This window comes from Anopheles funestus, chromosome 2RL, assembly GCF_943734845.2.
Source record: "Anopheles funestus chromosome 2RL, idAnoFuneDA-416_04, whole genome shotgun sequence".
NCBI lineage: Eukaryota > Metazoa > Arthropoda > Insecta > Diptera > Culicidae > Anopheles > Anopheles funestus.
This window is the reverse complement of record NC_064598.1, coordinates 30,588,526-30,602,984: the sequence shown is the minus strand read 5'-3', so window position 1 is coordinate 30,602,984 and position 14,459 is coordinate 30,588,526. Positions and strand designations below refer to the sequence as shown.

Below are 14,459 nucleotides of genomic sequence, written 5' to 3'. Positions count from 1 at the left end.
TCAATGCAGCAATAGATAAATCATCATAAAAATAACAAAATCGTTCATGTCTGAATAATTAAGGGTTATATGAAGGAAATGCTTTTAAGAAATTCTCTTATTACAGATTGAGAAACGTTTCCAGGTTGTTTGTCCCTTCATTATCATATCCTTCAAAAAATAGGGGTTTTTCCGAGAATACACATTTGAAAGTCAACCATCGACATTTTTGTTAAAAATGGAGATCAACTGTATTTTTTTTATTACTAAACAGTTTTTACCTTACAGGAAAATATTATGTAAAAACATTGTACATTCAAAATAATTTCTTTCATTAAACAAACAAATCCAAAAGACATATTAACATTTAAAGAAACAAAATATATTTATTCTTATTTTCCTAGCAATTAGATGCGTGACAGCGATAAGAGAATATTGTAAAACTATGTTACAGACAAATTTGGGTAAGTTGGCAAAAAATACATATGAATATAAAAAGCTCTTGGGCACATCTTATCACCTAATGCATGTTTTACATTGAAAAATTATGAACGTAACAGTTGAAACTCGCTTGTACCGATCGGTTGTGTGCGCGAAAAGTACCATAATTTGAATCAACGTTCGTTTAATCTAACGGTCAGTTGTCTTTTAGTTGGTACGTTGATGTTATTTTCGGAACATTATACATGTTCTTTTGATGTTTTCGTCTTTTGTATCACGAACACTGTAGAGTAATTCTGTTCACTTATCTTTCAAAACTGCTTTTCCGAGGTGTTTGTATGGTTTCATTATGGGTTTCAACTGTATCATAAATTTATAAACTAGATAATCATTTTAATACAAACAAAGTGATCAAATAAGTTCAAACTTCTCTACTTCGCAACTATTCTCAAATTAAAGGGTTTCTTCAAGGTGTGCTCCCCTCCTCGGTTCATTGGAAACCTGCTGGATGCTGCTTATTCAATCTTTGCAAAATTCATGTATCACACATTCTGAATTTATATAAGCTTATCGACTTCTAATATATGCTTACGAAGTAAATTGTTAAGATAGATTAGAAATAACTCCTTCCAATAACCGTAACAAGTATTACCATAGGGAGATGAAAAAAAAAACAAAAACCTCCAAACAAAACTGGAGTTCCATTTGTAACGATATCATCGATTCTAATCGAATTATATCCACAACGGGGTTCGCTGTAATGTAATCTAGTTTACTGCTAATTATTTGCATGCATTATTTTACTTTAAACGTGAAGATGGCAACGTAATACTAATCTTTATCTCACGATACCTTTGCTTTAGCTGCGGCCTTCGAGCAATGAGATAAAACCAGTTGATCCTACTTTCACTGTTGATGGGCTATAGCACATTATAGGTTGGTTTATATTAGTTTGAATTGTTTACATTTTTATCAACAGCTTAAAACTGTCGTTTTACGTTGCAAACCAAAGTACATTCACTGCAGGGATTACCAATATATACCTGAACAACAGAGAAGAAAAAAATGCTATCCGCTGACAGCGTCCAAATTTTTGGTCCTTTTTCCTAGTGGGCAAAATTGCACATTTCATAATATGTTACGCAAAATAAAACGATGAAAACTTAAAGATTCTTTTACATTTCACGTTATTCAAGAGTACATAAACTAGCATAGCAAAAATGGATTTCATTTGTAGACCATCTTCCAGAAATGGGACTGAATATCACGCGAGTCAATGATCATATGTGCACGCAACTTAATTTGGGATAGAAGTAAAGTTATCAAAAGAGTATGTGTATGTATGGTGATCAAAACTCCAAAGCTGCAGAATAGTTATGCGTTCCTCGCGTTGTCTAATCCACGCAGTACGCGATACAACATTGCCTTTTTTACTTGGAGGCTAAAAACATAATTAACCTGCAGAAGAACACACGAAAAGGTGTACAATAAGTTAGATTTCAATTCATTCTTCCATCTTCTTTTCAGGATACTTACCGGAAATTGATTGCTTTTGCCGCTAGCAGCCGGTTACACTCGGCAGTGTCCGGCAGGGGCAGAAGCTTGAACGGACTTTCCGTTTCCGTGTCGGCGAAATCATGCTTGTAGATTTGTGTCTCAACCTTAATATCAGAAAATGGACCACGAAGCACAAAGAAGTGCATCGGTAACGGACTTGTTGTTTTCGATTTCAGGATGAGCTAGAAAAGAGTGCAACAAATTAGTAACTTAGTAACTCTGTATCATATGGTTCGCTAACAGCTTCCATTTCCCACCTGATAAGTAATGTCGCGCTCACAAGACTCGTGTGGATCGCGCTGGCTTTTGTTGATGATCGCCTTCACTACCCACTGATGATTGAAGGCAGAGAAACGACTCGTTTCATAGTACAAACGATGGACGTATTCATCCGTTCGGTACGGTTTCAGCTGCAAATCTAGATAATGAAAGAAGAGTTGTTTAGGAATAATCAATAAAAAAGTCAATACACTGTAAGTGAACTATTTGAAGGTAACTTGGAATTAAAGGGATTTCTTGTGCGTTACACAGACTATATCATGTACCGTTAAAAATGATCTTCTCATAGCTCAGCAAGTCGATCAGAGTGAGGAACAGTTTCTTATCCTCAGCCGCCTTAACATCATGTGCCTGCAGGGCAACCATCACATCAGCGCCGGACTTTCTCGGATGCGCACAGTTTCCCTCGTGCGTTGACACCTCATGTATTGGGCCACGCCATTGGCAACCAATCCGAGCATACTTGCAATCCGTTGGACGATCTTCACACTCGGTAGATTCGTGATAATCGATCGATTTGTTCGGAAACTCCTTCGAACAGTACTGACATTCGGCCGGCAACTCCGACACGGCTTTCTCGACCGCCAAATTACGCGACGAGTTGTTCTTGCTTATCTCTGTGCGACAGTTCGGACAGGTGGCATTCTGATCGCGCAGTCTGTAGTGGAAAGATATGGAAACGGTGTGTATACATTTACTGTCGATGATCCACGCATCAATGGGATCATTCCATCCGCCTTACCTTCCATCGGCCAGCAAATGGGTGAAGCATCCGGCGCACATCAGATGTCCCATGGAGCACTGAAGCATTAGCACATGGGCACAACAATAAAATGAAGAAGTAGAGAGAAAAAGAAATAAAAAAGAAACACATCGATTAGCAAAACACACAGCCGAACGGACAGTCGAGATACAGTGTACTCCTGAAAGTTGGAAAGCCCCTTTGGCGCTTTGTTGCGTATCCTGAAAATGTTTGAAAAATCAGATCAACTTGCAGCGACGCAACTAGCACATGACAAGAAACGACGCATTCAGTTGACAAAATGAAAACAAAACCAATCTTGTGCCAATCATTTACTTTACTTTACTCTAACAAACATCGCTGCAATAAGAGAAGAGAAAGAGAGAAAGAGAGAAAAAAGTAGAAAACCCTGCAAAGTGTACGTAGAACGTTGATTATTTAATTTGCTTTGTTTATTTACTATCATAAATCGCACTGCCTTAGCGCGACTCACAACAAGCCCAATAATCCCATAGTACTATGTGTGTTCTTGCGTATTCGGGTTGGGTTTTTTTGCGCGCATTTTCATTACAAATATTTGTTGAACAAAAATGCCGAAAGGACGAGGCACGCAAGATTTTACACACAAACACATATGTACACACTCACACATACATACACACATTGGGCAACATTTATCACGTGTTCTAACCTAGCTTTACAACGTATTTACATATCAACTTTATGAGCAACTTTGTGTGTATGGTACATTTTCCCATATCGCAATAAATTTGCGAGAAACTACTATCATTTCGTTCCCTCTTCGATAACCCTCATTTAACCAATGTTTTTTTTTTTTTGGAGCGTGTGTCTATCGATTCCCATGTTTTCCCGCACCCATTTTCTTTTATCCCAAAGACACAACGCACCACCTATCTTCTCAAAACATACACAACCTGTGGGGGAAAAAGAAAAAGAAAGAAAAAGGAAAAGACAACTGGATTAAATTTGTTTTTTTGTTTGTTTGTTTGTTTGTTTGATTTTGCGGAGATTTTGCCCAATTTATGACCCACGATGTCCCCAAAGAACAGTTTGCAGTAAATAAATGTTGGAACCACAAACACCTAATGGGTTTGTTTTTTTTTTGTGTCGTTTGATTTTACCTACTGTCGAGTGAGCGGAAGCCAACACACGATTTTGGGGAGGCGATTTCTCAACAAGAATTAGTGCTTCATGTTCCACGTCGTCGCAGGGCGGATACTTTCATTCGGACGTATGAATACACAGCAGCTGGGTGGACCGAAGGACACAACAAGGAACGAGTTTTTTTTTGGAAAAGAAAACAAGTCTCAGTTCTGTTTTGTATTGGCCATTTAAGCCTGTTTTCATTAGTATCTTTTATTTTAACTATTTGTTTTGTGATTACTATAGTTTTTTTGCACTTCGTTACACAGAAGTTTTACAGATTATAATCTTGTGCACTTTTTTTTGGTCGTTTATCACGTTCGTTTTTTTTTTGTTGTTTTGGATTTTTTTTGTTCATGTTTCATATTTAATTTCACCACTTAAAATGACGCATTTGACGCGGCGAGCTAAACTGGACAAATTAATCACACTTAAAATAAGCTATAACCAAAATCTCCTCTTACATTAATGATTCTCAATTCTAGGCTGACAAACTAACAGCTAGTAATGATCGATTAAAATTGGCTAAACTGGTTTGAAATTACTACATTCAAAACGCATAACATTCGAGTACTATTTAAATGTGTATACATCGCTTTGGCACAAAGTCAAAGTATCGACTGAATCCTGAAGATATTATATCATTTACACTAGTGTTCTGTTCATTTGATGATCATTTGTTCTGCATGTATTGTCAGATTGCATAGTCAAGTCTTTTCATCAGTTTTTCTTAAAGAAACGTAGCCTAATCAGTGTGTTCATTTATTGGTTGCCTTTACTATTGCCCTTATCGATAGGTATTGTTATGCTAAATAAACTAACTTGATGTAGTGAGAAGCTCGGCTCTTAAAGAACCATTCTTTTATCTAAACTTCAACCTGCTGAAGTCTGTGTTCTACTAGCTGCTGCTATACATCGTCACTGATCGTACGAACACGCTATTGCATCACTACAATATGTCACCACGTTTCGCCTTGCTGCAGTACTGCACAGCTTAACATACCTTCTTCCTAGCACACTACACCCTGTCACACTCAGGTAAACACACGCTCGCACACTCATCCAATACTGCTGAATACTTTCAGCAGTTTTTCCATCTACTACCACCCTCTTGGAACGTCGTCCAACAATGTGGAAACCTTCCCCCCAAACACGCATTTACGCTAGTTCCCCACCAGTTCCGATCCCGTACTCCAGTTGACCTTTGAGCGAACAAAAAACTCTCACTTACACACATTCACACTTCCACACATACAAACACATTCACACGCATACCATCGCATTGCATGCATCTCACTAGAGGGTTTGAAATTGAACTCCACTTCACAACAATGATCTTACCCAGGCCCCGTAGTTGGAAAGCAAGGGCAAAGTCAGCGCTTATGAAGTGGATGAGCAAAGTGGGAAACTCGGCCGAATTCGTACAGTTCGACACCAAACAGTAACACACCCGTGACCTTGACTGATCCACTTGAGCATTGCAGTATAAGTCAGCGCTCAAGAAGCGAACGCACGATCAAGCAAAGGGATGATAAAAATGGAAGGAAGATTATCATCTGAAAGCCATCGTCGAGGCTGTCTATTAACAACTTAGCGCATCTCAAGGATGCTCAGCGTTGAGCAGCGTTTCAAGTTTATTTCAAGTATCTAAGCATTATAAACGCGTGCATCTCCATATCGAAATTATACACCGTGTTTCATTTCCAAGTTTCATATCTCTTTTTTTGGAACTCAGTAAATGACAATTTCACTCTTAAATTCCTTAGCAATAGCTTAGAGAAACTATTGTGTAAAGAAGCGCAATCATCTTCAAGGAAAAGTTACAAAATGAATTAATTCGGAGTTCTACAAGCCCTGATTTGATGTTGAATTCGAAAGGTTATTAAACTCGAACTCGGAGTATTCATAGCATATGAGATCCTAACGATTTAGTGTGAGTAATGTTGAAACTACAGACGTGTAGAAATCCCATAAACACACCTGGAGCGGCAATGGATTTCTTTGGACTTCATCGTCTACAAAATCCAGTAACATGCAGCCACATCGAATGAATGGACCAGTGCAGTCAATCGAAATCCATTGTGCAGCCAATTACAGAAACGAACTCGACCATGTGTAGCAACTAAAGAACATTGTACGATGGTGGGCCGTTAGTGCAGCAGCATTTACTTTTTTTTTTAAACAAAGAAGTAGAGATTCCGTACGTATTATAGGCGCAGCTGAAAAAAAACCGTAGCAGTCAGACACGGTGCACAGAAAACAAGACGTTGGGTGTTTGCAGTACAGATATTTGGAGTAGAAGATGCTGCTAATAATAGAGTAGAAACCCATAAGTCTCTTGTTTCACTAGCGTACACCATGTTTTTAGCATCAGCACCCATCAAACCATGAAGCACTTGGTTTGGCTTGAGATCTCAAAAGTAATGTCTGGTCCACCACACACCCAACCTAAGTTCCCAACGCTGCCTTGGCCCCTAGTGTTACTCATTTCGTATTGTACCACACATATCGGGTCTGAACATGCTGTTGTTTCCTGCTGCAGGAACCGGCGGCAACTCTGGCTTGTGCTTACATTAGAAATTCCGTAACACTAACGTACAACGTTGGTCCGGTCCCGCCCAGTACCGGTTTTGGAGCGCTGACATCAGAGGCTTCCCCATTATGGAGTGTTTTACTATTTTTGGAAAAGGAATCCTCGACGGGGACTGGGGATCGGAGGATGGGTATGGGATGCAAGAGGGAAAATGCGCATATCGTTTCATGGCTATTAATTCCAGTTAGTTCGCTAGTTTTGCACATCTTGCAATCGTTTCGCGAATTCATATAATTGCATGAATTCAGATCAACCCCTCAGCGAAGGCGTCAGCATGTCTAAGCCCCCATTGCGTAAAGAAGGTCAGCGCATCCGTGCAAGAGGAAGGCGTGTGTGTGTAGGGTTGAATTTAAAATGTTCAACATAAAATGTAAACCAATCAGTAGTGCAAAGTGACTCTTACATTTGTTGGTAGCAGAAAATTACCATCTCCCCATGTGCTCCTCGTTGAGATCCTGCATAAGAATATGGTGAAGTTATAACGTAATTGCGTTGTTGCCTTTTTGCACCATTCATTTGTGAATGCGTCACCCCAAAACGCACACTTCTCATGGAAACGTACGGTTCCAATACCATTACACGTGGTTTGCTGAGCTGTGGTCCCCACCGGACGGAAACGTTCATCAGGGTTGTGCTCGAATCAGCTGTTCCCTGTAAAGGCATGGTGTGTGCGTATATCATACGCACACACCTACGATTGAGGGTTGGTAAAAAGCTGCCCCTGGTTATTACTGCGCAGCTGTACGAGAACGGGACTGAACTTGCTCATAGCGAGTACTACTGCTGGCCTCAAATTTGCCCACTATTGTGCTTTCACTCGTGGCCTCTTTCATGGACCGTTGAAGTCTGGCTAGAGCCCAATCGTAGCCACACACAAACACAGTCACTCACACACTAGCTTATACATCGAAGCTTTTGGCATCCATTTTGCTCTCATGCACTTATGTGCCCCTGAAGCGAAACATTTGTACTCGCCCCCAGCTCCCCAGCTCCCCAGCCACAAAATGCACCAATACTAGCGGACACACTTCCCAGTACGCATGAATTATCATGGTTGAAGGGTGATTCCGAGAACATGAAGAAATTCCGTTCATTCCCGTTGCGCGATCAGCTGTGTGTTTGCGGTCTCCAACGATACGGTGAATGGGAATGGAGCATCATCATACGGCAAATGGTGCGAATTTCCGTACCGCAGCTGTTAACACTGATAATCGAGCGAACTTTGATCTCCGATCAAGGTGAATATATGACGCCATTTTGAAACATTACACATTTGCCATTCTGATTGTATGTATGCATACAACACAACAATGCAACCTCACTATAAAAATGTGAAATATGTTAATTGAAGCAGTTGCTTGGAATAAATTACAGTCAACCGTTCGTTCACAATAAAACGCCCACAAAATATTCCAATCTTCAGCGAAAGAGACAATGTGGCGCATGGTTTGGGTCAACCAGATAGCAAATAACCGAAAGGCTACGTCCTTGGACAACGCTCTTGAAATGTAACAGCATAATCCGTCTGTCAGACAAGTTGATTGTGAGTGTTTTTTTTTTTGTAACCAATTTTACGGTTCTATTCGAATAGGACAGAACGAAGGACGGGCTTCGTTCGAATCGGTGACGGTATATTTGTAAGCAGATTCAGCCGACATTCGAAAACGGTCTGAGCAAAAGCAAATCATCCACAGCTTGTGCGCATGTGCTTGCATTGTTTTCTTTTCTGTGCCTGGGGAGAAGCTAAACTTCAAGCCGTGAAGAAAATCGTTTCCACGTTCGTACGCTTTAAAAATAGTGCTTCAAAAGTGTGAACGAAATTGGCCCAACGTGACCCGTGTTTAAACTATTTAATCGTAACTTTTCCCGTTCCCAAAAAATAACGATTTTTTATCCATTAATTCTGGTACGGTCTCTGTAAAGTACATTGATTGATTGTATCCTTTAGCAAGGCAAATAAACAATCAAAAACAAGGAAAAAGCTGTTCTTAGCGCACGTAACACAAGCGTAATATTATTCTCGCATTATTTTAACGATTTTTGTATAACGCAAGCAAAGGAAACAGCATCTCCGCAGCATCTCTGAGCAACAATCAAGCCGGACTAGAAATCACATCACAGTATTGGTTTGGCTTGCACACCTGTTACAATTAGAAAGTCGCAAAGAAACACGCGATCTTCACGTCAGCACGGCGATGGTATAGATATGATCGATCATCCGTTATAACCCGCTTTTCCCGTTCAACTTCCAATTTTGGTGATGGTTAATCGTTTGTTACTTGTGGTGTTGTTAGACGAAAGTTTCTGCAAACGCTCAGCTGTGTCTTTTAGACAATCGCGTCTACAAATTTGTGCCTCTTTCCCAGGCCAACGGATTGATTTTGGATCTTACGTTTACAACTTTTGTTTAGTTTTTGATAAGCGTCTATTGGAGTTCATATAGACGTGTTATAATAAACAAACAAAAAAGACACTCAAATTTCTTCATTCTACATCCAACATTAGCTTATCGCAATAGTCACGGGCTAAGGAAGATGGCGGCATGTGTACAGCAAACCATAATGCACTCTCGCATACACCAATGTGCGATTTGCAGTAGCTGGGTTGGGCTACTAAATTTAAACTCTGTTGCACGTGTATGGCACACATCTGACATCTGTGTACCATGTACCAAGATGCACCATGATTTCATTTCGCAACCAGCACATACTTGTGGGATAATTCATTCAGGAATATATGAACAATGAAATAAGGAAAAAGGTTGTTTAACTGATTTTTTTTTCTCTTGTAGATGATGTCGTAATTCTAACTATATCACTCCATTTGTAAATTTGAAACACTCTCACCAGCAATATAATTCCAAAAAAACAGTAATAAAAATTGGAATTATTTTGTGCTGTTGTACTAATCTACCCAACTCAACCCAATACCTGAAAAGAAACGAATATACAGCGGAAAATGTCGGCGAAATTTTGGTGTTTGGCAAGAGCACAAAACAAAATGCAATAAAATCCAAAACTTAAAAGAATTGAAATGTAATAGAAAGAATAGACAAGGAAAAAAAGCTTATATTATTAACCGCGAAAAAAGGGAGCCATCTAAGTTAGGTGAGCTAAGATACAAAAACTATAGCACAAAACATATAAAAGAAACACTATGAATTTCGAAAACGGCCGATTAACTGTGTTTCTTTGTGTTTGTGAAACTGCAAGAGCATAGTTTTATTTGTAAAAACAAAATGATAAAGAAGCGTACGGAAAGATAGGAAATAATCTACAAAAGAGTATACCGATGGAAAACTATCAAGAGTTTAGGGGAAACAAAAAAAAACACATCAAATGTTGATCATTGAAGCACGAACCAAGATATGAAGCGAAGGAAATGCCAAATAAAGTAACAATGTGAAAAGAAAAACGCAGATATTTGCTTCACGTTTGACGGAAGCAGATATAACGACAGGAAATAGTAAGATTGCTGTTGTTTTTTTTTCTTTTTTGTTTTTTGAAACGAGGACCAAATAGGGAGGATAACCAAAAGCATTTGAAGGAGTAGAAGGTCATTTTGAGGTTTTGTTTGATAAATTGAGATAATGTAAAATGTTATTGTTTTTTTTTGTTGTTGTTATTTTTGCTTTTTTCCCTAAAAAGTTGTATTTACCTGGTACATGGCAGTCCTCGGTAGGTCCAGACAAACGGCGCAGCATAGTATACCGCCGAGACGGAGCTCCAACTTTTCCACCTTTGCACTAGGTTTGTCGACTTTTTTGCGCTTCGCCTCCGGTTCACCGCAGTCGTCCGTGTTGCCCCGTTCATCGGCGGACCGACCATGAATCGTGGAGCCCACATTGCGGTTGGCCGGAGCCTGTTTGGGAGTTTCGCGGTGCAGCAGCTCAAGCGGTTGCTGCTGCACGGAGGACGACGACGACGAGGACGACGACGACGAAGGGGTCGCGGATAGCGTGATAATGGTTGGGGTCAGTTCGCCGGTAGAAGGTACAGAGGATAACTGTGAACTAACGACCGGCGTACCGGAGGAGGATACGGTGGACGAAGAGGATGGGGCAATCGGGGTCGAAGAGGACGACGGTTGCTGCTGCTGTTGGTTGCCATTGTTCGCGATAGAGGCACGATGATGAGCGATATTTATCATCTCATTCAGCAGCAGATCGGAGGCCAAACTTGACTGGCGTGTAGTTTGCGAGCTTGTCGTAGCACTAACCGAGATCAATACCGTCGGTGATCGTCCACTAGTACTATTGCTACCACCGGTAGTGGGCGATTCGATTGTGCCGGATCCATTGGCCGACACATTCGAACCAGACGACGTGGCCACACTCGACGATGCAGCGGACGACGACGACGACGACGAGGAAGCGGAATTTCCCGGATCGCCCGCACTGGTCGACATCGTGTTAATTACGTTAAGGTTCATTAAATGAGCCGAACTGGCTGTGGGCGTTTCCACCAAACTATCTGCCATGATAACAAACGGGCAGCACAACCAGCCTTTAGAATGTCAGTAGATCGATTAACAAAACAAAAAACTTTTACTTTTCTATAAAAATCCCCGAAACACTGCACAAATGCACAAAATGGCGTGACACAAGCAAAAGAAAATTGTACTGATTCTTTTTTTCCTCACTGCCTGCTACGTTTGTTTTTTTTTTCTTTTTTCACTTGCACTACTCTGATTGCTTTGATGCAATGTTTGTATTGGTTTATGCTATACGGAACACCGTCCTGAACGACACATTGGGAATAGAAATGGCTAAAGAGAGAGAGAAAAAAACACAATGCAAAAAAGGGGTTTAATTTTGCCTGCCTTCGTACGCCTGTCGATACTTCCAACTAGCAACTAGGTTATGTCAAGAGCCCTTCGAGTCACCGAGCGAACAGGAAACGACGAACCAACACACTGTCGCATCCACTTCCCTCTGTCCTTTAAAGCTGCAACGATTTTTTTTCGCTGGAGGTTTTTCTTTGTTCTTAGCTGTGTGTGATGGTTGGTATTACCATCTTAAGAAGTCCTATTCCTATAGCCCTTTCAAGGGAAGTTACACGCGACCGCGAACCAACAGCAAAAATGGAGCTCCCAATAGGAGCTCTACACACACGCACGCGCGTCACAGCCTTATGTCATGCTTGAAATGCCTCGACAGAAAATTATTCGCGACGAGAAACCGGAAAGAACCCATTAGTTTATGGGGCACTGCAATCGAATACGTCTTGCTCAACCTACACCAATGCAGAATACCCCCTTTTTTTAAGGACGAAGGTGTATTGAAATGGGGGAAAACGCAAAACAAATAAATAATAAAATCAAATAGTTCCAATTTAGGGGAAAAACAAAAAAAAATGTGGACCGTTCTTTATCAGTAAAAAAAAAGTTAGACGAAAACGAATTTAGCAAATGCAAAACGAACCGCAGTTTATGGTACTGTTAATTTGCTTGATAAGAGAAAACCGTCAACAATCCATACACAAAGAAAATAATCATAAGTACTTGAGGAAAAAAACAGGCACGCACACATGCACACGCTGTAGCTGCAGCGTACGCACGCACACACCGTACACAAAACGTTCGATGCACTGCACGAATGCAACATAGAATGCAACAGAATAGAAGTTGTTGAAGAAGACTGACTGAGGCTGTAGGAATGGAGACAAACCAATAAAATAAAACACCCGTCACAATATCACTAGTCGACTCAGCTCTGCCTGAATCAAACTTTGATAATGAGGTTTGTTTTTTGTTTTCCTGAATGAAATAGCGACGTAGTAGCAGGTGTATTAAGAATAGAACTGGTTGTACTTTTGAGAGGAAAGCGTATCCACGCAGGAGCGAAGCACGTGCCACAACTTCACTGGTTGAGTTCACTTTTTCAAATGTGGATTGTTTTTATTCATCCGCCCGTGCTACGCTTCGAAATGACGAACTGCTCGACAGCGGGGCCGATGAGAGCCGACTACCCAACCGACTAACTGAACAAACACCTTAATAGCGAGAGTGCTAGAAAATCATTTTGAAATGTGCGTACATCACCCGAGATCACGCTGTAATGCGTTTCAGTTTGGTTCAATCCATTCAGCAAAAGGTCCATTTAAAATTTAAACACCACTACTACTACACGAACGCTGCACGTAAGTATGCACGGACCAAACCCCTATATCCTGAGCGTTATTGATCAAATACCTTTGTAGATGTGCTCAACAAAATCATTGTATTTTTGTTCTGTTGCCATAGTAATGATGCAATTTAATAACCGAAAGGAAAAGTTGTTTGAAGATATCGAACCGATCCTGCTACGTGGTAATATAAGTATTGATACGGCCAGGCCGTTCTAACCGAGCAAAAAAATATGAATTGAACATTCCGAAAATAAATATTTAAGTCCCAAATTATCATGAGAGGTGAACTGTTTACTGCATTGTAAATGTAAAAAATCGAGTAGTTGGCATTGCCCATTCATCCCAAAAATGAGTGCTTTGTCGGTTGGGCCCTGGTTCTGCCAGCGCAGCCATTTTGACTATTATTTTTATTGCTCTTACCCCTGCTACACCCCTGCTACATTCGTTCAACTCTTCTGTTGCGTTTTTCTTTGTTTTCATATTCACAACATGGCGCGATGCATGTATGGGTTTGCTTGTTTTTTTTTGTCAACCTTTGTCACATATTTCTTGACAGTCTCAAATCAATGTTATGCAATTCTTTTCCTTTAAGATAAGCAACATATTCCACCCCTCAGTACTATCTAATCTCACAGCAGCATGAACGCATACGTATGGTTTTATTTTTTGTTTTCTCGCGCAAACATACGCGTGTCACAGATCTCAGCTGTGTTTTGCGTTTTAAAATATCCAAATCTAGTCACCCATGTGTACCGATCGAAATGATCCGTAGCCCACGATCATGCCTAGTATTGCATAGTTTTTTTTTATTTCTTTTCTGAGTTTTTATTTTTTAGTTTTTGCTACACCAATGTTAACTGCGATGTACAGTTTTGTGAATTCGATCAACTGGAACGCAATTAAAGTACAATGGCACTTAAAAAAATAAACACCACTACTACTGCACGTACGTTACACATACGTATGCACGGACCAACCCCTATATCCTGAGCCCTGATGTTCAAATATGTAGGTGTGCTCGACAAAATCAAGGCTGCTGATGTGTCTCGACATTAGGCATCCTACAAATAAGAAATTTACGACTTTTCATAAAAGATAGTGCACACGAAACAAGTTTTGCTGAGCTTATCAGCAGGACATTGCCTGCGTAATTGTGTATTTTTTTAGTTTGTACAAACGAATGGAGAACTTTTACTGTTGAATAGATTTAACAACAAATTGGTAATATAATTGCTACCAGTATATTCGAAGAATCTTGCCCCAGAAACACTTGTACCACTGTGTATGGGTGTGAAAATGAAACCGTAGCAATATGGAAAGAAAAAAAAAGTTACCCTCAGCATAAATTTTCCTCCTCAAATCACACACAACCATACGCAGTTGAGAGCGAACTGTTTGCTCTTTGTTTTTCTGCCTTCTCGCTCCGATCTAGGCACAGTTGGAAAGAGATGAAACGAAAACAAAGCTTGCTTTGACTTCGACTTGCGTTGCCCACGGAAGGGAAACGACAAAAGGGAAATGGGGGAAGTTATTGCGTTTCAATGTTGTGTTGTCGTTTTTTTCTTCTTCTCTTCGT

The 14,459-nt window shown here is 40.2% G+C and overlaps 1 protein-coding gene across 1 annotated transcript; it reads right to left on the bottom strand.

Annotated features, from left to right (window-relative positions):
- Positions 1–339: 339 nt before the first annotated feature.
- Positions 340–12,691, bottom strand: LOC125765792 (cysteine and histidine-rich protein 1 homolog). Its single transcript, XM_049431267.1, has 7 exons — positions 12,567–12,691; positions 10,413–11,522; positions 2,999–3,057; positions 2,523–2,914; positions 2,235–2,395; positions 1,957–2,159; positions 340–1,878 (listed from the first exon to the last, which is right to left on the bottom strand). Exons 2-7 carry the CDS (start codon positions 11,232–11,234, stop codon positions 1,851–1,853), a joined length of 1,665 nt encoding a protein of 554 aa, XP_049287224.1. The 5' UTR covers positions 11,235–11,522; positions 12,567–12,691; the 3' UTR covers positions 340–1,850.
- Positions 12,692–14,459: the final 1,768 nt, after the last annotated feature.

Bases quoted from the DNA above. Each gene is read 5' to 3' on its own strand.
- LOC125765792 (XM_049431267.1), bottom strand. From the start codon at position 11,234: ATGGCAGATAGTTTGGTGGAAACGCCCACAGCCAGTTCGGCTCATTTA. The intron at 3,058-10,412 runs GTAAATACAACT...CTAATGCTTCAG, and splicing joins CGAGGACTGCCATGTACCAG to TGCTCCATGGGACATCTGAT. The intron at 2,396-2,522 runs GTACATGATATA...TTCATTATCTAG, and splicing joins TGAGAAGATCATTTTTAACG to ATTTGCAGCTGAAACCGTAC.